The 26517-nt window shown below is 42.1% G+C and overlaps 1 protein-coding gene across 3 annotated transcripts in view; it reads right to left on the reverse strand.

The window, feature by feature from the left end:
* Positions 1-22879: 22879 nt before the first annotated feature.
* Positions 22880-26517, reverse strand: part of ets1 (v-ets avian erythroblastosis virus E26 oncogene homolog 1) — a 35491-nt gene continuing 31853 nt past the window's right edge. For all 3 annotated transcript variants that reach the window (XM_034605497.1, XM_034605498.1, XM_034605499.1), the window contains 2 exons: positions 23469-23587; positions 22880-23095 (listed from right to left, as the gene is read on the reverse strand). In XM_034605497.1, the coding sequence (XP_034461388.1) occupies positions 22880-23095; positions 23469-23587 (335 nt within the window). The remainder of the gene's footprint in view (positions 23096-23468; positions 23588-26517) is intronic.

Raw genomic sequence — 26517 nt, forward strand, 5'->3', positions numbered from 1 at the left:
GTTCAGTCACAGCGGCCATCTGGGCCTAGTTCACGTGAAAAATGCAGGACCCCAACTAATCCAGATAAATGTATTGAGTTTTTTTCAGACCAAAGAATGTGGTCTATTCATCAGGCAGTGTTTTTTTCTTTTTTGCATGTCCTTCACTTTGGCTCATCAGTCGTTCAAAACTCATGCCAAAAAGCAGGGCATAGGTTTTTGAGCACAGTCACTGTGCCTTCCATTGTTGGTAGTATGGTGCTTCCTTTAACTCCAAAAGGGAGGACAGAGAAAGGTCAGGACATCAGACACCGGAGCTCCACCACAGCCGAGGGTGGCCGGCTACTCACAGACTTGACTCAGGCCGGCCTTGAACAGAGTTTCACCCGGTGCTGGAGGAGATCTTCAATGAGCTGATCACAGTGCAGTCTTCAGCTCGGCTCGGTTTGACCTCACTGACAGAGGACCAGGACCTGGCCCGATGCACATTGATCAGATCTGGTAAGTTTCAGAGAGGTGGTGATTGAAACTTCTGATACATAAATGAATCTGACAACCCTGAAGCTCCCAAGTGGTCTCTTGACGATTCTTCTTCAGTCAATCAGAGCTGCAAACACAAGAGGTCAGAAAACTTGTACCAGCAGCAGCAAAGTTGAGTCTAGTATGTGGGTCTGTATTGCTGAATATTCTCACCTTTATGTTTCTCACCGTGTGTCCATCATGTGTGTTTTGGCTTTTGCTGAGTTAATGTGCTGATGCTTTTGTACCGTCACCCACATTTTTCAAAGTCTCACAATCTGTTTTCTTACTTCTCCAGAACTAACCATGTGGAGGAATGCTGCACACCCAGGGTGTCCTCGGTTATTGTCTGCACTGCACATTAGATGAGACCGTCCCATTTGTCTTTCATTTACATCCTCCCTGTGCAGCCAACTTCTATGTCAGCACTATCATTGTATTGACATTCATATGTGACAAAGCCCATCTGATGACATTTAATCGTGATTAAAAACAAACTGCTCTAAGTATTCACACTTGCCCACACAGGTTCAGACCCAGCAGCTGCACAGTCTCCACAACACTGTGATCATTATTCGTCAATCTTTTATATGTATATGAACTCATGGCAGTAATGAATGCGTTTTGTCATGCTGTAAATGGTTTTATAAATATATTTAACGAGATATGAAAAATGCAACACTGTGAGAATTGCCTTATGTCATTTAACCCAAGAGGGTTTAGAATTCCCCTTTCGAGCAACGGTTTCTATTCATTCTCATCACCATCTCTCTGAATACATGTACATATGCACATCCATACAATTGAGCTGGATCCAGTTTGACAGAATGTGGAAGCAAGCTGCTGTGCTCTTGTTTTGATTTCAAGACAGTAATGTGATTATTTTCATGCAGTAACAAGTAATGAAATCCCGTTGTTACTTTGCCGTTTTGGGGTACTTGTTTACTGTCTCACCAGACATTGGATGAGAGATTTACGCAAATTTCATTCCTGTGGTGTCTGGGCGTGTTAGTTGGGTCGAGGGACAGGAGGGTGGCGGGGACGCGGGTATAAGAGGAATACTGTGAAGGTGTCTTGGGTCTTAACTGGCGAGCTAAGCTGCATATGAGAAACACCATCATTTAAAATGTGTGTAAACGACAAAAGTCTGGAGTCCTGCTTGCAGATGGGCCTAAGATAGTACAGGTACTAGTACTGCTTACACAAATTGCTCCTGGGCCCGTGGGTTTTAACTTCCTCTGAGCTATACAAACAGCTTACGGCTACGCAGCAGCCACTATTAATAAGCCATCATGTGCACTGAATGCCCTCGATGTCAACACAAGAAAGGATGCAGACCTTACCCAGATGAGCTCGACTAACTTTACACCATCTCGTCACAGACTCAACTGCTCAGGTCTGCCCCGGTTATCCGGTCTTCAACAATCCATCATCAATACACAGACCTCGATGTTGGCGTCAGTTTAGGTTGGCACTGAGTAAAAAGCACATATCTCAACCAAGGCCCAACAGTCCCTTTGTGAAACCACATTTAAATCCACTAGATCCAAATGAAAATCTGAATCTAGTGGGTTTAAATGTACCTAATATTATCTCATAAGTACTACACAATTACTTATTATTACTTTGCTGATGTCTCTTGTTTGACTGTCCTCTTTGCTGCTGCAACACGGCAAATTGCCCTATTGTGAGACTAATAAAGGATTATCTTATCTAATCTTAAATTATGTTATGGTAGTAGTTAGTGGAAAACTGTCATGACATAAAACTTCTTAATTCAACAAGAACCAACATCTTTACCGAATCATAGCCTAAGTATTTTGGGTCGTATACAACCTAACCACTTGTTGGATGGAGGGCGTAAGACCCATGTTCACTCCTGCTCTTTGTCCGAACACTCTGACCACGGACAAAATGATTTGTGGAAAAAGAAAACATTCCTCTCCCATTAGAGATAATCCAGTTTCTTCCAAAATAAATGTAGCAGCTCAAGTTGGTAATAAATGAACATAATGTCTAATAGACTGGGCTGTAAATAGGGAAAATGTGACATATGGGTGTGGAGACTCGTAATAAGCCACTGTTAACAGTGCTGGGAAATGTAAAGTGTAATGTAACAAGTAATGTCGCTGTACTTTTGTTTGTGTAATGAGTAATAAATTATAACATTTTAAAGCAGCTTTCCCAGCAGTGTTTGTCTACCATCATTAAGATTCCTTCAGCTGAAAAGTTCACTTTCAAAGCAGCTGCCATTGTTGCTGTTGAGGCGCCCGTCGGTATGAACCAACCCATTTTGGCAGCGAGGAGATGATTGTGTTGGAACGTTGTGTTTATACAAGCACTGTACCATGTTGTTGAGCTTACAGTTAATAAATATGCTGCTCTTTGAACTTTTTATGGGGGAAAATAGAAACTGTTTTGCTTCACTTCTGACCAAATTAGTACAAACAGAAAAAGAAGCACGATCAAAGTGGGCCAAGTCAGGTTTTTAATTCTCCTTCTAGCTGACAGTGTATGACAGGCAGTGGTAGTAAGTTTCTATCAGTCCTGGTTTGTGTGTGTGCGTGTGTGCAGAGCATTTGTTTGGAGGACTGTGGTGCAGGGCCCGTCGCAGAGGTGATATGAAGCCGCTCAGCTTTGCGGATGCAGCAAAAAATTATTTCTTGGGTGGAGTTTCTGATAAAGGTGGTTTCCTGTATTTGCTTCTTTTAGTGAGAGACTCTGTGTGTGTGTGTGTGTGTGTGTGCGTGTGCGTGTGCGTGTGTGTGTTTGAATGATAGAGAAAGAGAGAAACAGAGAGCGAGAGGAAAGCAGTTCCAGCTAAACAGAAAGTGTAGAGGACTGTCAAATCAGCAGAGTGCATCCTCTCGGCCGTTCCATAGTCTCAGTGCGTGCGTGTGTGGGACTGGAGGTACGTGTGCGTGCTGACATGCATGCGCGACCACTCCAGTTCTAATGCACTGTGTTTACAGCTGTAGAGTAAAGTTGCTAATGGTTGCCTGGTCAATGACCCTCAAGAACAGACTGCCTCCGCCCTGTCTCCTCCTGCTCAGCAGCCCTTATCTGTGCCACCACTGCCGCCCACTCGCTCTCCTCTGCTAACAGGGAGGGGTGACTGCGTGTGCAGAAACTGAAAGCACTGTAGCAGCTTTAGTTACTTTGCTCACACATTGATTTCTACTTAAAGGATTTCAAGAGTAAGACGGCAGTCCTCTCTGTGGATTTGTGGATTTTCTCAAGTATTTATTACTTTAAATTGAGATTCACAGTATTTCTTTTTTTAAAACTGAGTCGTGGCTGTTGCACCATCGAGCATCGCTTTTTCACATCTTGTTGGGCTTTTAAGGAAAACAGAAAAAAACTAGAAGTGAATTAACTTTATTAAAGTAATGTAGCTGCTGCACTTGATCTTTCAATATTGACATGACACATGTGCAGTACCTGCAATCAGTTTGAATGCAGCAGTCAGAATGAGAGCTGCTCATGATAATCAGGTATAAGTTAAACTGCTGAGAGAATGCTGATGTGTCATTAAGGCGTACCAGGGAGGCACTGGGCCCCACTACATTCGGATTGGCCCCTGTAGTGCCCCTGTCCTGTCAGTATAGTCTTTTTTTAATACACTAGTGACAATAAGTGATTTTGAATAAACACGATGTGCCTGAACAAGGAACAATTTTCAAAAATATATTCAGTAATGTGTGGCTTTCCTCAAAGCTATAGAGCCAACAGTAAACAAGGAATGACAATTTAATGTGCACTTTACTGAATCGGGAACTGTGCATGGATGTTGGACATATTATTGGCCCCTCTGTGTAAACTCTGGCCCCGTAATGGCCCCTGATTTTGAAACAATTTAGATACGCCACAAGTAGTTATGGTTATGGTAAGTTTAGAATAAGTCTCCAGGAAGTGAGTGGAAGTTAAAGTAATGTCCCCTGAAGTTGTGGAGACACTGTGTGTCACTGTGTGTGTGTGTGTGTGTGTGTGTGTGTGTGTGTGTGTGTGTGTGTGTGTGTGTATCCATGTGCATGTGTGTTTGAGCTTGTATATGTGGCAAGATGTGTTTGAACCTCCAGGCTGTGTGTGTGTGTGTGTGTGTGTGTGTGTTGCAACAGAAAAACTAATAAAAAAGCAGGTGAAACATAATCAAATTATGAAATTACAAAAGTGCACTTCTCTTCTCCCAGAGCACAGAACGTATGTAAATCTGTGCACATGTTGCGTAGGCACGCTGAGTTGTTAATGTTGTGCAGTTGTCTGATGAGTCATTTGAAAAGGATGACTACAGTTTATCTTTGGATATGGGAATAGACATAAACAAGACTTTTACAAACATTGATGTTAATCTAATTCAGTTGCTATCTCGACAAGATCACAACAAACATGATTTTTGAATCCAAAGTCAGGAGAAGTGTAACTATTGCCGGTCAATCTGTTCAGCTTTGTTTCAACCTGGTATCACCTGGCAGCACGTCCCCTCTTCCCCCACATCAGCTGTACTCAGTAACTCAGTACTACTTCCTTTTTCTGTCCATCTCTCTCTGCCTCTGTCACCGTGTCTCTCGCTCTCTGCTGGGTTAGTGACTACAGGGGGAGATGATGAGAACAGTGGGCCGTAGCCTTTCCCAGCCACAGCCCAGAAGATTGCTGTGGAGCGAGGAGCCCACCTCTCGCCTCAGCCCCCACCCCCTGGCCACCAGTGATGTGGGAAAAGCCTGGGAGGGTGTCCCACTGAGTGTGCTCCGTGCTCAGGCAGTGGTTTCCAGGATCCAAACCTATATCCCTGCAGGCTGCAGCACCCATCATCCCGGGCCGAGCTTGTTAAAGACAGCTTGCTTCACGAGTGTTTTTCTTTGCCGTGTTGTTCCACCTTACCTCAGACCAAACAGAAAGAGCCACACAAGTTGCAGTTGGAGTCAGTGAGGTTGAGTCGCACCAGTGAGTCGTGACTTCTTGTTACCACTTTCAAAGATCTGTGTAAACATCTGTTTGGCTGGCCCGCAGTAGTCACGAGAAGAGCAGTGATTGACATGGCTGGAAGAGATGTTTTCCACCTTTAGAGTTCAAATGTTACAGTAAACGATTTTGTTGTTTGGTTTTTCAAGCATCAGTTAGATTAAAATTATTAGTAACAGCCACTGTAAAGCTGCTTTAAGACGTGCACTAAACTAAGGATAATATCCTGCCATTCACTGGAGGGGCTGAATGCAGAGGTGGGAAGTGGCGAAGATTTTTCAGATATCTGTACTTTGCTTGAGTATTTCTTTTTGACATCTTTTTACTTCTACTCCCCACATTTTAACACAAATATCTGTACTTTCGACTCCTTACATTTTTATTTTGGTGACAAGGGTCCGGAGAAAGTCTGGACGTGACATTGGCTGGAGATCATGTCTGAAAAAAACGACTGAATTGTAAAGACTCCAGCTGCAGCGGCTATAATCTGAGACTTACTCCGGGTCACAACCGTGGAACGAGAGTGTCAAAATCTTTAACAAGCCAAACACACACACAGTGTCCACATAAAACAACTTTGCATCAGCACGGAGGGTGAGAGCACCAAAATATGGGAGAATTGAGGAGAAAAGACAGATCATCGACCTTCATCTGGATTTAGAAAGCATTATTATCATTAAGATCCTTGCATGTCTCCAGTAGAAGTCCTCGCCATGGGAATGGGGATATTGTTCCACAGCTTACACCTCCTCTGTCACAATGTTTTCATGTGAGAGGAGATCAAGCAGAGCAAAATACACAAAGAAGCATAAATCACACTGGTATATGTTCGCATGCACACCCTTCTCTCAGCTGAGCCAACCCATTGCACTGATTCAGTGTCCATATGTGAGGGGGCAGATCTCTGTATGGGAAACTGTGTGACCTGAGAAGAGCTTTTCTGCTCCTCAGCGTGTGAACAGCCACCCTCCTCCCTCTTGTTTCCCCACGCTCCCCGGCCTTCCACCCCTTCATGCTAAACAAGGCATTATTTTTTTTTTCTCTACTGTCATCTTTAGATTTAATTGTCTCAGAAAAAAGCGGTGACCAGTTGGCATCCTGTGTCTGCTTTACATTAGCTGCGAGTCACCGGGAGAGCCCTGTTTACACTGACTGAGACAAGAGCACTTGAGAAAACAGCCAGGGGAGAACTTGCCCTCATTTTTTCCCCTCAAAGTTTCATCCTGGATCTTGTGAGATACATGCTCTGTCAGAGACTGAGGGGGGGGGGGCAGCGTAAGCAAGGATTGCCACAGTGTGTGTGTGTGAGTGTGTGAGTGAGATTGTGGGGTAGGTCATGGGGGGATGTTTTGTGGTTGCGTGAGCAAGAGATTCTTGGCACATCATCATATGACTTTTTTCTCTCTCTCTCTCTCTCTCTCTCTAACGCAAACAGTGAGAGAAGAGGGGTGAGCACACAGGTTGTTTTATTGTGGAAAATGATCACGGCTGCAGAGTCACAGTAAACATATGATTGCATGGCAACCACAGAGAGTTTTTAAGCCGGTTTGTGTAAATGTAGGTGAGATTCTATTTACTCTGGGGGTTTCCAGGATATTTGCAGCTCATTTGAAAACATAGCAATGTGATTGCCCTGTGGTTGGGATGTAGAGAGAAATACTCTGCTGATATCACTGACAGCATGTGTGAATGGCACTTACAAGGCAGGAAGGGGTAACAAAATAAAACTAGAATGGCACTAAAAAGAGTGCCTACCTGATGTCCTGATCTAATTGGTTCTTCTCTGACTCATACCACCTCCCTCTGCCAAGTTTTGTTGTACTCTGTTGAATAGTTTTTGTGTAATCCTGCAAACTAATACACAAACAAACAAACGGAGACAAAACCAGAGGTAATTAAACCAAATGTAGAGGCATAGAATCCTCTTGGAGCATTGGTTTTGATTCAAGCTGTCAAATACAGAAGATAATCAGACACAATGGAGACAAAATGTTTTGAATAAAATTGGACAAAGTATGAATATATTATATAAGAATAGTGTCAATATTGTCTTCAATTAAATAGGTGGATGGATCACTTGAGTCAAGGTCATGCTAATACAGGAAGTTCATAAAATGTTGAATGTCCATGCAATTAAATGTAAAGACCAACTATTGTTGATATACTTCCAAATGAGAACAAAACACATCGATGATTACTACACTCAAGTTAAAAATATCCTCTACCCCAGTTTCCAAGGAGCTCTCTTGTTTCCGCTAAAATCACAAAACAACTTCTTTTGTCCTCCTGACTCTTTCCGCTGCCGAGCACAGACACAAACAGCATTAGTGCTGGAGACGCATGTGATATCACTGAACCACATCTGATACAGCTCAGGCCTGTAGTTATTCTCAGGGGTTAGTGTTTATGGTGGGAGAGAGAGGGCTGGAGCTGACCATGGTGCTGCACAGGTCCACCACACACCTGTCAGCTTCTATAAGCACAGAACTCACACAGCCACACGCACTATGGTTTAGTCAAGGGGCTATGCATTAAGTTTGAGTGAAAATTGTTGACGTTATGGTAACAGATCATCTACAAGAACATGATCAGAAATCCTGGATTGGCTTGATACAAATAATTTATAATAGGCATTATCAGCTTAGGAAAGTGTCTTTTTATGGTTCAACAAAGGTCCAGAATGACTTAATGTCTCTATGGTTGTAAATGAAACTACATTAATGTCAATAAAAAGCTTAACAACAATGAAAAGCAAGAATTCAGTTCACTTCTCTACGGCTGTGTGGCACAGTAGTGCTATAAGCTAAACTCCAAGGTCGTCTGACAACGAATGAGCTTCCAGGGGCAACAGCCAGTATTTGGGGGCTTCCAGTGTTGACAGCGGATATTCAGGTCAAGATGCTGTCTTCCCTCCGAGGTGCTCTGTTTACAGTGCATCTAGATTCTTTCATCACATCACTCAAATGTTTCTCCAGACAAAACACATGCAGTGATCATTTTTGTAGCTGTTCAGACAACATTTTAGCTAACCTCTATTAACGGCTATCTGCACATGAATGCAGAAATAAAAAGCTGATAGCCGATGCATTTCAGTCAATGAGTTCCTCTTCTTTTGCTTTTCACACGGACTATTTACCAGTTGGTTATGCAACCAAAGCCTGCTCAACTTGGTTGGTCAAACTCAAAATAGAAACCAGAAGACATCTGGCCCCAAATCTTGTCCCTCGCCTAAAAAATTCTACATATTCACATCCAGAATCTGTTTATAGAGATTAGCCTAATGCTACCATAACATCCTAGTAGTGCCAATGATAACATGTTGTTGTCAAGCAAGTTTATTATTCACCATATTTGCCATCTTATCAAGCTAATGTTTGAAATTGGCTAGAACTGATGTCAATGCCAAGTACTTTCTCATAAACCAAAGTATTGGACCAAGTAAAATGCCAGTGTAAAGGGCAAAGTTATTACATTTCATCTTGTGGGTGTTACAGTTACAGCCAATGTTCTTTTTGGACCCAAAACCAGAAACAGACACAGAGACTTAAATGTGGTTGGTAATAATTGTAATATGGACGTGGATGGTAGAAGGTTTAGAAGGGGATGGCAGGGAACAGACAGGCTGACCAGTTGAGTGAATGATGGGATACTGGCTCTAGGAGCTGGTTTGTTCACTAGGTGCTAGAAAAACAGGTTTAACAAACAGCACAATTAAAATCACAGGTAAACCCAATACAAGGTGTCAGGAGATCCGTGTGCACAGTATTCTCACTGGCATAGTATGTAAATTCCAACACTGCTCTGTCGCTCCAAATCAAACACGGCTGTGGCGCACTCATTGAAAATGACGATCACAACATGGATCTTTGTGATTCTCACCCGCCATAGAATCTGCCAGCTGTGCCAATGTGTCCTCTGTCCTTAGCTGCGACTTTCACTTGAAAATATGTTAGTGCTACCCCCTCCAACATTTTACGCTGCCATACTGTCAGTGTGAACGCACGTATGCCCTAAATAGCAAGTGCTAGCCTGGAAGTATCTGGATTGTGACTCAACAAGGGAAAATGCAAAGAAGTCTCTGAGTCACAGTCATGACAGTAGGGAACTCCATTCTGTATCAAAGCTCATTGCAATCCATCTCATCACTGGCTCCAGAGGAAGAGTCAACGGGTTCGCCAAACTTATTAGGATCTAGCCCCTGGGGATCATGAATTTCTGTATTAAATGTTCATCCATCCAGTAGCTGCTAAGATATTTTCGGACCAAAGCGGTGTCACATTACATGAAATACATATAAATTGCACAATTTATTTGAATAGTTAGTCAGAAGTGTTGGATCTGTGTCACATATTCCTGTTGTTAGTCATCTCTCTTCATCTGTCCACTTCTATGGTCATTCCTCTGGCCGTCACTGTCCGAGCCAGGGAAGCTGCGCTTCTCTCTTCTCACTATTTCTCTCTCCCTGCTTTCATAACTCATAGCTCAAGACCAAGCGAATGTACTTACTGTTATTGGAACAAAAATAGTTCATTCTTGTTGTATACATGTGCCTTCACACAAACTTGTTCCTCTCCGTGCTTTCCCACAAAACTTTAACCTCTGAAGTGCCAAAGGTTGCAACAGCTTACTTCACTCACTGTGGTCTTTGCCCAAGGGGCTGTGCTTAAATTCCTCATGGGGACAAGACATTTAGTAGCTCTCTAATTTCTGTAATCGGAAAAAGATTTACACAATGTTTTCCAAAGCGCTCAGTTACAACTTGGACCATTATTCCCCGTGGTTACAACCTGTATGACCTTTCAAATTCATCTTGTAAAAACCTCTGAGTCTGAGCTCATCTGTGTGGAGCAATTACCCAGGCACCTCCTCCACAAGGTAGGCCAAAACAGAGCATGCAACATGTCACGAAGCACATCGTCAAGCCAGTTCTCATGACTCACTGCAAACAGTGGGACAGCAGGTGCTCAGATTTGGCTTTTCACAGCCTCCCCCTTCACTGTAGATGAAACCAAACCATATTTGCACTGACCATTTTTTATGTTTATTTTTTTCTCTGTATTTTGTGTTTGCTGTGCAGGTCTGGGGAGCATCCAGTCTGCAGTGAAGAGCATGCAGAGACTGATGGGAAAAGAGGGTCTGTGAGGGGAATTGAAACAGTACTAGCGGGACAAATACTTAATGAATTATATTATGTGTCTTTACTTGAACAAAACATGTGAACGGTGACGTCTGGGTTGTTTATTTGCAGAAGATGACTTTCACTATCTTTCTTTAACTTAAATTGTTCATCTTTGCAATCGCTCATCATCTACAGTTTTCCCAAACCCATTTATTCGTTTTTAATCTATTTTTCCTCCATCTGCATCCCCTGAAGTTTCTCTGTTCTAACTTACAACATTTCTGATAATAAATGTAAGTTTCTGTGATGGAGAGAGACCGAGTGAAATTATGATGTATGATGTGCATGGTTGTATATTTGATTCTACGCAGCAAGCAGTCTTATATGTAATCTTCTCTTGTACAAATGTATTCCTAACTTTGATTGGCTTTTATTCTCTTTAAATGCAGTCTTGATTTTACACATATTTAAATTCTTGCAATAGACACGTTTCCGTGGAAATAAATATTCCAATATCCACCCGACTAAGCTAGTAGTCTGAATAAGACAATGCAATGTAAACAGCATTTTTCTGATTACCTTAACACAAATAATGTCATAGTTATATCAGAAATAATCAAATTAAAACATGTGGATTACTCGACCTTATGTAGACATGCATATCTTAAATGCATAATAACATCCAGCTGGAGTTATCACAGACTTCTGCGACATTGACATAGGACAGTTTGTCACAGTCGTGAACAGGTAGTATGAAAATAATCAGACTATGCTCTGTAATATGTAAAAAGAAATATACATATAATATTATATTAGAAACCAAGGTAAACATCATTGGAGCAGTAGTGAAAAAATGTCAGTAAAGAAGTAGATCTAGTATATTGAGAGAAAAAGAAAGAAGGAAAGAAAAACTTTCCATAAATTGTAACTGCATCAAAGTTTAGGTGGGTCCGGGTCTCTCCTCCAGTGTCACACTATAGATTTATTAGCTCAGTCTGACCCAGGATTACTCATGAAGACCAGTCAGAACTACTGCACTATGAATCAAGCTTTGCCCAGCAGGAGCAGGACTACGAAGACAGTGGTGTTAAAGGTCAAAGGTCAACGGAAAAAAGGGGATGTGTGTGCAGGGGGGGGGCAGCTACTTGTAATATCTTTATTTATCCTGGAAGCCACAGTTCTGTCATCAACCACAGTTTCACAGTGTGGTTTTCGACACCACCAATGCACATATAGTACCAGAATAGCAGTAATGGGGTCTGACCAATTATACATTTCCTAGAGGCTCAGTCGTATTAAATCATACATCATAATCAAACATCTGGCTCATTATCTTTCATTACTATCTTTCATTACGTGTGAAACATGTTTACGTTTTACAGGCCTGGCCTCTACACTTTGGTCCAGCTGTTGCACAGAGCCGTTAATAATAACTCCCAAATTTCACTTGACCAACCTCATAACCTCCAAGTTATTTCTCCCATGATTGTTTAGCCATGGGGGCCAAAGCCCATTAAGCAGTGTGCTGGCAGAAACAACACAGTCAGCCTTACTGATAATAGCAAGCTATTGCTAAGAAGTGGAATACACGCCTGCTTACACTGAGTGTGTGTTTCTCTTCGGCTACAGTGAATCACCATGCTTATTTCGGAATATCTGTGGAAAGTACCTGCTATAATAAGCAAGGTCTTCTGCAGTTTGTTGACTTGTTGCAGTTGGAAGTCACGCAACAGGAGCAACGGGAATGACCACACATGCAGGAGGGCTGAGCTGTGAATGAAAAGACGTAAGTGAGTGAGAAAGAAAGAAAAGCAAAAACCGACGCTCGTGGTCGAGAGAGTTGACCTGTGGTACGTGTATATTTGAGTACATTAAAACAGCTCTCTCTTCACTAGTTTCTTTGTACTCCCAATCAGTCAGATCTGATTCATTATGGATAGTGAATAATGACGTTTCATTCTTTGCAGTGAAATGTTAATCACTTCCTGCATGTAAGGTATAAGGGTCTGTGAGATAACTCACATGATGCATGGTTTGTGTCAATTATAAACTATATGACAAACCAAGAAAGCTGCAGGAAGAAGGGATGCCTGGTGCGAGTACGAGTGTGTGTGTGTGTATGTGTGCGTTTGTGTAGGTCTGTGTGTGTAACCCAGACAGCGGGGAGAAAGAGAAGCAGTCTTTTCACTAACATTGATTGGAAGCAGATGTTGGCAAAAGCCAAGACAGAGAAGAAAATGTTTCGGAAAATTCTCAGGGCTCAGGCTTCCCTTTCTGGGCCCTGGCCCGGGCAGCCAATCGCCACACAGCACCCACTCGTCCTAGGGGTGAAAGAAGCCCTCCTATTGGGTGGATATTCAAACGTGGGCGTCGGGAGCAGATGTCCTGGGAAAGTTGCTGAATCCCAGTCGACCCACTGTAAAAGAAAAGCGAAAACATTTGCTTGTTTAACTGGACATTGACCAAAACTTGTTTTAATCCAGCCAAACTCTCCCGCCCCCTCCCTCTCTCTCTCTCTCTCTCTCTCTCGTAGAGCTTATACAAACACTTCAGCAATATTTCTGAATGCCCCTGCACTGAATATGTATCAGCTCCAATACAAGGGCTCTAAATTGCTTCACAAAAAGAGGCCGAAGAATAATCTTTTGTAGGTAAAGAAAGCTGACTTCTTTCATCTTTGAAACATTGTCTGAAATCAATGCGGTTGAGAGCTTCCACACCTTTTCCGTCTCCCACTACTCATCTCCTCATCCCTCCACTCCTCCTTTTCACCCCCTAACCTTCACCCCCGATATTCAAGCTTCCATTCCATCCGTCATCTCTCCTCGTATCCGTCCGCAAACTCCCCCCCCCCTCTCCTTTCACCTCTCCTCTCCGCCTTCATCAGCACCCTGATTCAGTCACACTCTAGTTCACACACAGCCTCACCTGCACACAAAGCCCCATCTTACTCTTTTATTGTACCACTCTATTGCCTATTCACAGCAACAGCACAGAGCAAATCAATCATCTTTCCTAATGGAAAGTCCACATTAACATGAGAGGACGCCCCATTTCCGTCCCAGAATGCCAGGTCGACTGGTACGCGAGCCTCAGCCTGCGAGGATCCGGCGGCCAGCAGGCGCTCTCATTTCAGGTGGGATAGCAAGGTGATGCCGTCAGGTCCAGGGGTGGCTCTGGGAGTCAATGGTGTATTAACTGAGGATGCGACAATGGCAATAAAAATGCAAATTACCAGCCAATGCAGGGGATGGCCTGGATCTGCCCTTCGCGAGCCTGGATAATACAGTCACCACACCTGCCAAGCCGCGTGGTTCAACAAATCTCAGACACAACAATACAATGAATGAGGGGAGGGGAGGAACAGCCGAGGGTTAGAGTCTGTGACAAACCTTCATACCAAAGGTGCTTTAGCTAAGAAAGTGAATATTTTTATCTTTGTCAGTCTGGTTGGGTTTTGTCAAATAGCTTCCATTATTGTATGATTTTAATAAGAAAGTTAATTTATGCTATTGAAGATACTAGTTCATACATACCATTTGTCAGTTATTCATGTTGAATTAAAAAAGGGCTATATATAATCTGGATGTTAACCCATGTGGTAAATAGTGAATATGGCCCAAATAGCATAAAACTAAAATGGGCCACCTTTGGCAACTTCGGTTCAGATGCAGTATTGCTATGTCGAACTTGTGGCCCAGATCTGGCAACAGTAGCAGACCACCCAAGTGCCATCATTCCACGCATTATGTGGCTTGGATGACATCGTGGCAGTGTGAGAGTGCGGGCCAGATCTGGGCCAGATCGATAGTGCTCTGTGGGCCACTCGTGCTGCTGTTTCTTGATGTCAAGCATCCGATATTTATGGAAGTAAAGAAGCTAATTATGAGTCTGTTGGCACCACACAACGCTTAAGTTAGAAAGCAAACTTCCCCAGAAACCTTGGCTGGTATTTTATTTTAAATGACTTCTTTTTTACTTATTTGCATATCAGATATTTGATAAGATTGGCTATAACAACAATTTGACCAATGAACCTCAATGGTGGGCAAACCACCATTGCCTGACATTGTAGGTTGGAATGCTTCACGTGCCCTCTCTGTCTCTATGTGCACACTCTTCAGTTTTTTACTAAAATGTTCACTCCAACAACAGACAGTGTTATCTGTTAAAAAGTCAAACTGTGGTGTCCAAGACTATAGGTCATTTGTCCCTAACCTATAATTCAAACTATACGACAATGCTATGCATAATGTTTGGTTCGATTTTAGTCACAAAAACAACCTGGTTAGATCCAAAGCATCATGGTTTGGGTTAAAACAAGTCAGCCTATTTTATCCAGCTTATGGATGTTATTGGTTAAGGTTACAGAAAACAAATGTGACTTTTAGTTTGTAATGGGAAACAAACAGCGGTGTCCTGTGTTAAATTGCATCCATCCCGATCTCACCCCTGCACGAACTCTGTAGCTCAGCTGCAGGTCCAGGCTCCTTATCTCCTGTTCCATCACATCCAAGAGGTGAGCTACTAGATTTGGATGTGCTGACTTTTTAACATGGTGCGTTGAAGTAGCTATTAGAAGATTGGTAATTGTGGACATAAAGGGATGCACAAGCTCAGCAACAATATGTCAAGGAATTGGGAAAGAGCAGGAGCCAGTAAAATAACTAAAGGTGTCCTTTAATAAGGCAAAGAGAACATGACACAAAAGCAAGCAAGATCCAAAAAACTAGGTCGAAAAAAACAAAATAAAACTGAATAAAAAAACATAAGACACATTAGGAACAAGATGACACTGGAAACGATGACAGCGACAGACAGTGACGAGCGGACGACAACGAACTGACAAAGACAAAGGGAAGCACAGAGACTTTCATACACAGGGGAGGCAGGGATGATCGAACTCAGGTGAAACACATGAGGAACAGGTGCAGGAGATCCCAAGGGCAGGACACGGGACAAAGGCAGGAAATAAAGCTACAGAAACACAAGGAGCAACATTTACATAAAACAGGCAACACAGAACTCAGAATGAACACAAATCTAAACACGACGAAAAGTGTTCAACAAAATCCCAAAGCTCTTCAGCTAAGAGCTCAGAGTCATGACAATACTCTGGAGGTTAGTGACTTTTAAACCACGATCGCTTGGTGTCAAGCAGCCAAACATCTGTCAGGTTTATCATATTTTTGCCCCATTTGATGTGAACATTATCTTAGGCCCCTAACCAGTATTGTCGCCACATGGTTGGTTTATCAGAGGATTGCATGAATAAGCAGAAGTGGAGGGGGTACCTTCTAAAGTGCAAGGTGGTTTTATATACTTTCTTTGCCTTTGTGAGTACAAATGGATTCAATATAATTTTTCAGTTCAACTTTATTTGTATCGTGCCAAATCACAACGTACATTATTTCAAGACACTGTACATAGAAAGTTTGAGACCATACAATATTATAAAGAGAAACTCAACAGTTCCCACAATGATCAACGTATTTGCAACAGTGGAAACAGAAAAAAACGAATTAATAGAAAGAAACGTCCAGCAGGAGCAGACGCTATCTGCCTCGACTGGTCGGGTTGAGACGAGAGAGAGGGAGGACAGAGAAGAGAGAGGGGAAGAGAAAGAGGAGTAAAATGGACCAGGGACAGTTAGGTTACTATTTTAGAACTGTCAGACTGGTTGTTATAATGACAATAATAGTAGTGATACTTGTAGATGTAATAATGTTATTCATGTTAGCAGCAGCAAAGGTAGTAACACCAATTAATAATAGTAATAATTATTATAGTAAATAAATAATGAGAAAATCATAATTATTAGGATAACAATACTATTCATATTAACAATTCTAACACTTGAGTAATGGCAGACCTGCAGTCAGAGATTCCTGCAGAGTGAGGACAGGAAAGTACCAACCACAGAAGAAGACAAAAAGTTAATTATGTGCAAAAAGAATGAATGAACCCCTGACAGGCAATGTGTGAGTGATGTGTGATAAAGAAACTGCAGAACAAATGTGTGAAAACGGATTCATGACAAAACTAGTCAAGTCTAGAAAAGTGCTCCATAAATACAGACCATTTACCACAGAGGGAGAGAAGTGCCTATAGTGCACCATGGGAGTTCCCCTTGCAGTGTAGGTCTATGGCAGCGTATTGTTCCCTATAGTATAACCTAATACTAAGGTAATGCAATCCTATTGCATGATCAATATTGTACTGAGGATTATAGGGCCAACTACAATAACTTCTGATTTGGCTGAATTACTAAGTAACAAAGTGACAGGTTATCCAGGTCTCCATGTTTTTAAGGCATTCCTGAAGTTTGACTACCTGATTACTTTCATCTGGCTTCATGGATACATTACAGCTGGGTGTCATCTGCGCAGATTCATTGATGATTCATCATTCTTCATTCCCCATCTACATCAATCAAATTTAAAGGCCACGACGATCACTTTCCCATTTCGATAATAATAAAAAGATGTACATTAGCCAGTACATTAGTCAAGCAGGACTATGAAAAGAGTCCAAATGACTAATCTAAACATTGTCCATTCAAGCCCATGTGCACTGGTGTTCAAAACCCAGACCAGATCAGCAGAAGACAATTCCATGAGAAGGGTCATATTTGAGAAGACATTGTGTTTCTTACTCTCTTCAGGGTAGTCCCTGGATACCACTGGAGTCCATACTGGCCCCGGTCAGCTTAACCATGAAGTACAATGGGACATGAAAACATCCCTATGGCACTGATTCTTAGCTTAGACCATAAGAGCCCCCAGGGACACATCAGTCATGTTTCACAACTCCTCTGCGTAATGGAACCACTGAGTGGGTCTCTTGTGCGTCACAGGGTTCTCTTTCTATGAAGAGGACATTAATTCAAGGCAGTGGGAGATAGATATTTTTGTACTTGGTCTTTATCATAGCAGGAATCTAAATGTAAATACTGTCCACCACTGAGGTTTCAATCTGACAAAAGTTTTTGCAATGATGACATTTGGAAAGTGTGATATTCGGCACAACTTTGAAATCCTAAAGATATGTTAAACAACATTTCAGGCTTCCATTCAGTTACCAGCTGCTGCAGGGATTTTCACAATTCATTCAGTTGACATGCCTTCGTACTGTAACATTCTCATAGGAAGATTTATGGAACTAGCTTTGGAGATTTATAACGTGCACACACTTCAGTTCCACCGCATAAGCAGTTTCCTCTGGTATTCACCAACCCTGACGAGTGTGATTGGTTTAAGAGATACAAGGATAGATTTACTTAATCTATTACAAATTACACCGAGGACCACAAAACCTTGTGCTGCGAGCTGCCACATGTTTTCAATTTATTATTTAGTATTTGCTAAGTCGGATTCTGTAATTTGGCCCAGCCACAGCACATTCTATTATTTCATTTGAATGTTATGCTGCTAATTAAGACTTGATCCCAGGCAAAGGATGTGTTGGATGGCAACAGAGCGCTACAGAAAGCTCTGCTACTGAGCCCAAAATATTTAAACAGTGTTGTATAATCATGCTGTCAGCTTGATTAAAGGGTTAGTAATTTAATAAAAAAAACAATAATCTAATAATGGGCTCCTAGACCTTCAGTCCCAGACACAGTGGGCTTGGCTGCAGTGGTCAGTCATCATTTATGAGTCAGTTTCCCTTCCCCGTCTCATATTTTCTACTCCCACACAGGTATGTCCGGAAATACATATCGCTTCAACTCTAAACTCATTTGGTTGCCACTTGGCCCCATAAAAAGGTGCAGACAAGCACTATTTAACCCATTATATTTCATAGTACAGGAGAGCCGTGATGTTTTTGGCCTCCTAGAATTTATCTCCAGTAGGAGAACCAGACGAAATGCTGACCCTGAGAAACATACATCTTCCATGTGATACACTGGTCCAATGATCCAGGCAGAAGCAATGGTGTCTTGTAAATTACATCTAATAAATTCACTCCATAGGCTCAGGTTTTTATTGCAACAGTGTCCCTAACATGGCCAATATTTCCCAACTCAGTGGTTACACTAGTTCATCATTTAATCTCCCTGCCTGTCTTCCTCAGTCATGTTAAGACTACATGCAGGAGACAGATGTAGCTCGGTAAGACCCTTTAGATAAATATTTAGGTTTGAAATCTGACAAACGAGCCGCACTCCAGTGTCAAGAGAGCTGTAAGCTGCTGACGACAGGGGGTGATACTTTTTTGTCTGGAGAGGTAAAAATCATCTAACATCTTTTTGGCGGCTGCCAGGTGTGACAGTTCTCACTTTCTGCACACACTTCCTCCTCTCTACATGTCTTTCTCAGCTGTCGTTCAATTTTGAACTCTGCTTTAAATCAGTGGAAGTGGATTTTTTTTCTGAATGAAGCGCAAAGCGGGGTGGGGGGGGGGTGGGGGGGGGGGGTAAAAGGTTGGGCAAAGCGTACCTGCGTGAGCCAGCTTTGTGTCTGGGTTTGGATGTGGAATAAGCAGATTATGAGTGGTATCATAATGGTTTGGAGTTTGCTCCATGTCTGTTGGAACACGCACTGCATGGGCAAGTGTTTGAAAAAAAACAAAGAAACTTGGCAAGCCAACTCCGTCTGGTCTGGATCATCAGCCCAGTCAGATGGAGGGAGGTGGAATAGGAGAAGAGCCACCTGGGTAACCTCAGCCTGCCCTCTGCCAACAACACTACCAACAGGTCCCCCAGGAGAATGTGGCTTTGATTTTTAGCAGAAGACAGCTCTATCATGTTTTCTTGAGGGCTGCATGTGAAGTATGTGAAATCAGTCATGCATGTGAATTATTTTCCATGTGATTTGCGTCTGTCACTTTTTACATTGCTTTTGCACATGGTGCATTTATGGAAATCTGTCGCAAACTAAATCCAGTTTTTTTTTTATTGTGTCTATGTTTAAAAAAGGTTTCATGTTTCATCTTTACTATGCTATTTTCTTAAACTGAAAAACAGCCTGATCCATTGGACCTGATCTATTGGAGTTTGGCTTTAGCGCTACACTGCTGCAGCAGGGCCAAACAGCTGTGCAGCTCAGGGCATAGGGCCACGGTCCTGTATGTTTTCTATCTACAGTGGAATTTATATGAGCCTGGGGTTACAAGCACATGAATGGGCCCTAGTGTGCTGTTTCTGATTTGACGTCACCTCATTAGTGCATGTGAGACACACCCAATCCATCTATCTATCTATCTATCTATCTATCTACTAAAACAAACCAAATCAAGTATAATAGCATATTAATACATGTGCCAATAACATGCTATAAAATTACCACTAACATTTTAGCATCATAATGGTGTATGTTCATGACTCAATACAGTAACACCAGACACAGTTATGAAATCTTTGTTCACATATATTTTATAACATTTTGAAGTACATTAAGTACATTTTAGAAATAGAAGCTACAGTTTATAAAACCTTTCCAGCAGAAATCATTGATGGGCCAGCATCAGCCTTTTTTTTCCTCTAGCAGACAGCTCGATTTTCTATACAAAAAAAGAATTAAAAAAAAACAAACAAAAACAAACAAACAGAAAAAGTCGCTACATTATTTTGTCCTGCGCTACCTTTATATTCCCATGAAAGCACCAGCTGTCTGCATCTCTTGTCTTTTTATAAAATATAAATTATTGAAAAATATTCAAATGTTTGTGAACTAAATACAATAAAAATGATCTCATAAAAAAAATACAGAGACACTATAAAATGTACAAAAAAACAACATCCAAAAACAAAAAAAAGATTTTTTTTTCCTTCTGAATCCACTCTGAGATATGCATATGCCACAATCTATTGGTGTGTATACACTTGCCTGACTACGATTCATTAATACATAAGACCTGCAGTATTTGCTGACAGTTAACAACAGTATATTTTCCTGACAAAATAATATTAACATTTGAAGTAACGTTTTCTTTTAGCACATTGATCTTATGGAGTCAACCATACTAACATCATGACCATGTATGGAAAGAAGAAAAAAAAGGGCACTGGCAACTGTTACAAATATATTTAAAAATCTGTAAAGCTCTCTTTAACATAAAACATCGACATCAGAAAAAAACAACCTGAACAAAAAAAAAAACAGTGTTTTGAAACCTTGACACCAACGTGCAGAAAAGGATGAAAGTACAGCTACTAATTCATTTCCTTGTGCCGGATGACGAGCATAGCTGGAGGTTTGTGAGTCAGCGCTCGGTGATGGCGCGCACAAGCTTGTTACCACTTAAACATCACATACAGCATCTCCTTTCAGTGGGAAACCCAGAACAGTGACGGGGATTTCTCTTTGTCCTAAAGCTGTGTGCTTTCCAACATATTAACACATAAAAGACGAGTCAACACTTGTGAATGTGAAAGATTTCTGGTCCCTGTCTTCAACAGTTGTGGACGAAACCCGAGGCACCGTGGCCAAAAGACCTCACATGGGTTTTGGTTATTATTACTGCTTTGTCTCTTGCTTATTTGTGTAATCTGGGTCTCAATAAAGCATTATGAAATACAATCTGTACAAACAGACATCTCAAAAGCTATTTTCATCCATATGGGTAACATTCAGCCACTGTAAACAATAACATTGTCTTCTAAGATGATTTTTTTTGACTTTGGCATTTCCCATAAGGCCAGTGTACAGCCACGGTTCCCACTGTCGGATAGGAACTGCTGCCAATTCGCTCAAAGTTAACAGTTAATCTCTGCATGTGGTTTTTTTTGCGCAAACTATACAAATCATATGAGAGAGTTACTCAATACGAACTGAATGTTATTTTGATCATAGACAAGTAACACACAACATACAAATGAAACACAAATGTCTGTCACTAGTCCTACACGTCTGTTTGCATTCAGGCTTCAGCTATAAGCAGTGTCTAAACTTGCTGATTAAATAAACAGGTTGTGTAATCCCAAAAATCCAAACTTTCTCATTTCTGTCTGTCAATTCCTATCAGACTTCACCGGAACCACAGATTCCTTTCAGTCACTTTGGTCCCACACAGCTTCCGATTCGCTTTCATCAACACTTTTCTATTGCCTGTCCCTTGATCCTTTACTGCACCTCCACACTATACTGCAGCCACTTCCTTGTGGCCAAAACACTCTGCATAACAAAAGAAAGAATAACCTGACATTCTTAGGAATTTGCTGAACCAGCCCCTCAACTACTTCACTTGCGATTTTATTGTACAGACGGACATATAGATTATTCCAACACTTCTAAAGCAACAAACACGGACAGTGAAGCGAGAAACTATGCATCTTATCTGCACGTGAAACAACTCTTCTCACCGAGGACTCCTGATTGTCTACAGTTTGCTAATACTGGTGGTATATGCAAAACGCACAAGTTTCAGTCACAATATGTGTCTCTAACAAAGTGGCAAACATGTACATTAAGGTGAACGCGTCAGTTTCAAAAGCAACGGCTGCTTTCAGTTGTCTGTCTATCAGAGACTCGAGTTATGAGTAATCTCGCCAGGTCCTCGCACCCTATGAAACCACAGGGCCGGTGTCTGTGAGGTTGTCTGATAACGGATCAGCACATTTTAATCTAAGGCTCCAAGAGAAAGAGAACAGTTCTGACGGCAGCCCATTATTTGGTTCCAACTGTGATACCTTCATTGACAACATGAGATCTTTCCAATATATGCCTGCTAGGTAGGTTTACATTGGGTGTTCTCAAGAATCAGTAATACGATACTGGCACAAGCATAAGCTCCTTAAACAAAACAAAACTATGAACAATACTTTTTGGTCCAAGCTGAAAACTCTCAGAAACAGTGAACATACCGTATATATCTAAATATGACATTATACCTTCCTCACTTGGGTTTTTACATTTTGGCAACCGTTTTCTTAGCTGGAGCTGTCTGCCCCGCTCTCCGTTTACCCCAAGAATGAAATGAATCATTTTATTTTCTTCTCTAACACTTCCTGTCTTGGTCCTCTTGTCACTGTGCTACCTCGGCAGCGCGGAACCTCAACTCTACCCGATAGCATTCCGTCTGCCACCAGCTGCAAAATAATACCGGTAACACATTCGCACACACACATTTCAAATGCAACAGGGTATGAATACAGGCTTTAGGGTTGTGCCTTCCTGTTAAATCATGGTCTGAGAGGCAAGAGCTCGAAGTTGACAAAGACCACAGTTAGTCATTAAAAACATTTTGGTCCCCCCAAAAAAATGGTTTACCAATACTATCAAACAGTTAAGACCACTTTATGAGCCCCAGTCCATGCGGCTCTTTAAACGTCCGTCTCCGCTTCAGTTTTCAAATTTGCTTTCACTCGTCCGTATCGGGCTTTACGTCCAACATTGCGTGCAGCTCCTCGGGAGTGTACCCCAGCAGGCTTTTTAAGTCACAGACAAAGCGGTAGACGTAGCGCTTCCCCGATGTCTTATGGATGATGTTCTTGTCGTAGTAGTAGCGCAGGCCACGGCTCAGCTTCTCATAGTTCATTTTGGGCTTGTTTTTCCTCTTGCCCCACCTCCGAGCAACCTAAAACAACACAGGAAATAAACTGCTCAAGATGTGACCAAAACCGAAATTACGAAATCACACAGTACACATTGCAACAAATTATTGCTGCATTGATAAAAAGGGGAAAAAAAGCATCACATTCATCAGGAAATACTATCTTTTACATTCACATGCAAGCGCAGTTCTTCTGCTTTTGGTATTATTGAGTCATTCTGCAATTAAACAACTACTGATATGCAACCTGTACAGTTATGACCCTCGAAAATATGAATAGAGCCAAACACGGCCTGTAAATGTTCTTGAAAACTAAGAAGACATCTTGTTCATCTGGTTATCTGCTCAGGACCTCCCAGCACGTGGGCTCGTGACCAGCGGTGTCAAGACCTCTCACCTCATCTGGGTCAGAGAGCTTGAACTCCCAGCCGTCGCCTGTCCAGCTGATGAAGGACTGGCAAGACTTGTCGGTCAGCAGCTCTAGAAGGAACTGCCACAGCTGGATGGGGCCGCTGCCTGCAGAACAGATGGGAGAGGGGGAGAAGGTGTGTGTTTTTTAGTGAAGCTGTCTACACGAAGCAGACACGTTGTTACTGTGTACACTGGCTGGATGTGGGAGTTTAGAATTAGCAAAGTGTGAGCTCAGGGCAAAGATGTCAAAATCCAGATTGAGGAGGCATTCATGTCCAAAGTACTGTATTATACATTAAGCCAAGGCACATTGCATCTGTTGTAAGCATATTTAGGAAGAGGAACATTTCCATCAGGTTACAAATGTGAAACAAAGTAAAATCGTACAAAATCTATCTACTGTTGCTGCAAAGCAAAGATACAACATATATCTCATTGAAAAAAAGGATTTAAAGTTGGAATGTACTTTTATGTGTGTGTGTGCGTGCGTGCGTGTGTGCGTGTGTGTGTGTGTGTGTGTGTGTGTGTGTGTGTCTATATATGTATGTATATATATATTTACATACTTTTGCCTTGTGTCAGTGTTTAATATTCATCACTCATGTATGAGGAGGGATAAAGTAAACCTTCTAATATGGGTCGGACTGAAGTAGACCAATGGAACCAAATGTCCTCCTAAATACAACAGTCCCATTCATCATGTATTCCCTTGTCTGCCAGTTGCCCTGTGCAGTATGTGAATCTAGAGTCTGAGTTCCCGACTGATGAAATCACTAGTTTAAAATAAGGCCGCCTTCAGCAACACGTCTTGGGGACTTGAAGAGTCGGGGAGTGTGTGAGAAAAGGAGCAGTTGTTAAGTCATCGGTAATGTTTCACTGGAATCTATTTACCGTGAATTGAGACCAATATAATTACCTGGTAAAAAAACAAACTTCGGTGTTATTGCATCTCGAGGAAAAGGAGGGAAAGCAGAACAAAAACAACCAAGAGCAAAGGCTTGGTTTTGTCTCTGAACTAGATTGCACTCTGATCTTGTGGTTTTTCAGCACATACATCCACCCACTTCTGAGGCCCGCATGTTGATATCACACCTGCCTATGCAGCACACCGCCTCAGCAAAACTGAGGCTAGAGGCAAAAGTTAGCTCTCTCTCTCTCTCTCTCTCTCGCTTGAGGAAAAACCCGATATACAACACAAACACAAGCTTTCAGGGAAACGGGCGCGTGGGCTGAACACTTGAAATGGCGTTTCAGAGCTCTCTCTCCTCCTGCGAAGCCGGAGAAGGTGCATGACAACAGCCACTCCGACTTTGGAAAATAAGTGGCTCTGCAACACTGAGTCTCTTTCAGAGTTGACTTGCATTCCAAAAGTCTGCTACTGTAACAGCGAGCCCACATAAGGGTAATACATTGCCCGTCTACCAGGCCCCTGCCCTCTCACGACAGAATGCAGGCGACCCTTTGACAAAAAAAAAAAAAGAAAAAGAAAGAGGTTTCCAAAAATATGTTTCAAGTCTCCATGCACAATGGGCCTCATTGAAAAAGCATACAGTGTGGCAAAAGGGGGTGGGTAGGGTGGGGTTCACATTCACAGCAGTGTTGAGTGTTTGACCCATGGTACAATAGTGAGTCTTGAGCATATATGCAACAGTGGCGGATCTGGGATTTTTTTTTTTTAAATCAGGGGCCATAAAGGGGCCACAATTTACACAGCCAATTAGATGTCCAACAGCAAAGCCACACATCATTGAATAGACTTTGAAAATCGTTCCTCGTTCAAGCACATTGTGTTTTCCGAAAACGATTAGAAAATAAAAATTATTAGAGACATTAAAAACTACAGGGGACAGGGGCACGTCAAGGGCCAGTCAGGCCCTGAGAACTACAGACAGCAGGGTCATGACTGGGGCTTATCATTTCGTGTCAATGTAAAAAACAACAATGGACATCGCAAAAGAATTCAAGTTATGATCAGCATGTTAGAGGCAATGGAACAAGGTCATAAGTTTGAATTTTAAAAATGACCTAAACTATGAATCATCAATATCGTTACCAATTTTGAACCACTTGACTAAATCTGGCTCCAATGCGACCTGTGTGTGTGTGTTTGTGCGTTTGTACAGTGTGAGACAGGACGAGAGAGGGGAGAGGCAGCACAGTATCATGATACAGAGTTCACCGTGATGTTACTGCAGGCTGAGGTGTGTATGGCGAATTGTCACAGGAAACCACGGAGAAGACAAGCGGAGCTTCACTTATCTCTCCAGAGCCTTATCGGGCTCCTCGTCCTCGCTACAAGTGTCACCTGCCACTCGCGACTGAGACAGGAAGCCGAGCACAGCGAGCTGTCAAGCTGTCATAAACATCAATTTGGAATTTTACAAATGCCTGTTTTTTTTTCTACTTTAAGGTCTGATTTGTTGGGGGGGGGTTGAGGTTTCTCTTTCTTGCTGTGCCTTTCTACCTCCATGTGTTCATCCACCCACACCCGCCGCCTATGCACATGGGCTCGCACACACATGTACGCCACATCTTTTAAAGACACCTTCCTCACTCTGCTCTTAACAACAGCTGGAACCAAACCGGGCTGCTCGGCGTTTGGATTTTGGCTGTTTTAGCGTGATATTGTCTTCTTGTATTAAAGCTCAGAGGAAGCACATCCTCCTCACTGAGAACACATTGCTTTGTATTAGGCTGGAGACCCATGCACCCTTTGGAGTTGTACGTTTGTTAATAAGTGATACATGACAGACATCGCAGCAAAATGGAGTCAGACATTTTTTAGATGTAAAAGTGGTGGAGTAGGATATTACCTCATGCTGATGTTTGGAGATGACACAGGTTTCCATCAAATCAACTGTCATTACGGAAAAGATTTGGTCATATCTTGTACATCTAAATAAAGCTGCTTATGCATCACGTTATTAGTTCCTTGTTTGAGTCCAACACAACACAACCACATGCCGTGACTAGAAGGGATTTTAGTCCATGTCTTCCTCTTCATTATTTGACTCTAAGTGCACATGATGACACAT

This window comes from Hippoglossus hippoglossus, chromosome 13, assembly GCF_009819705.1.
Source record: "Hippoglossus hippoglossus isolate fHipHip1 chromosome 13, fHipHip1.pri, whole genome shotgun sequence".
NCBI lineage: Eukaryota > Metazoa > Chordata > Actinopteri > Pleuronectiformes > Pleuronectidae > Hippoglossus > Hippoglossus hippoglossus.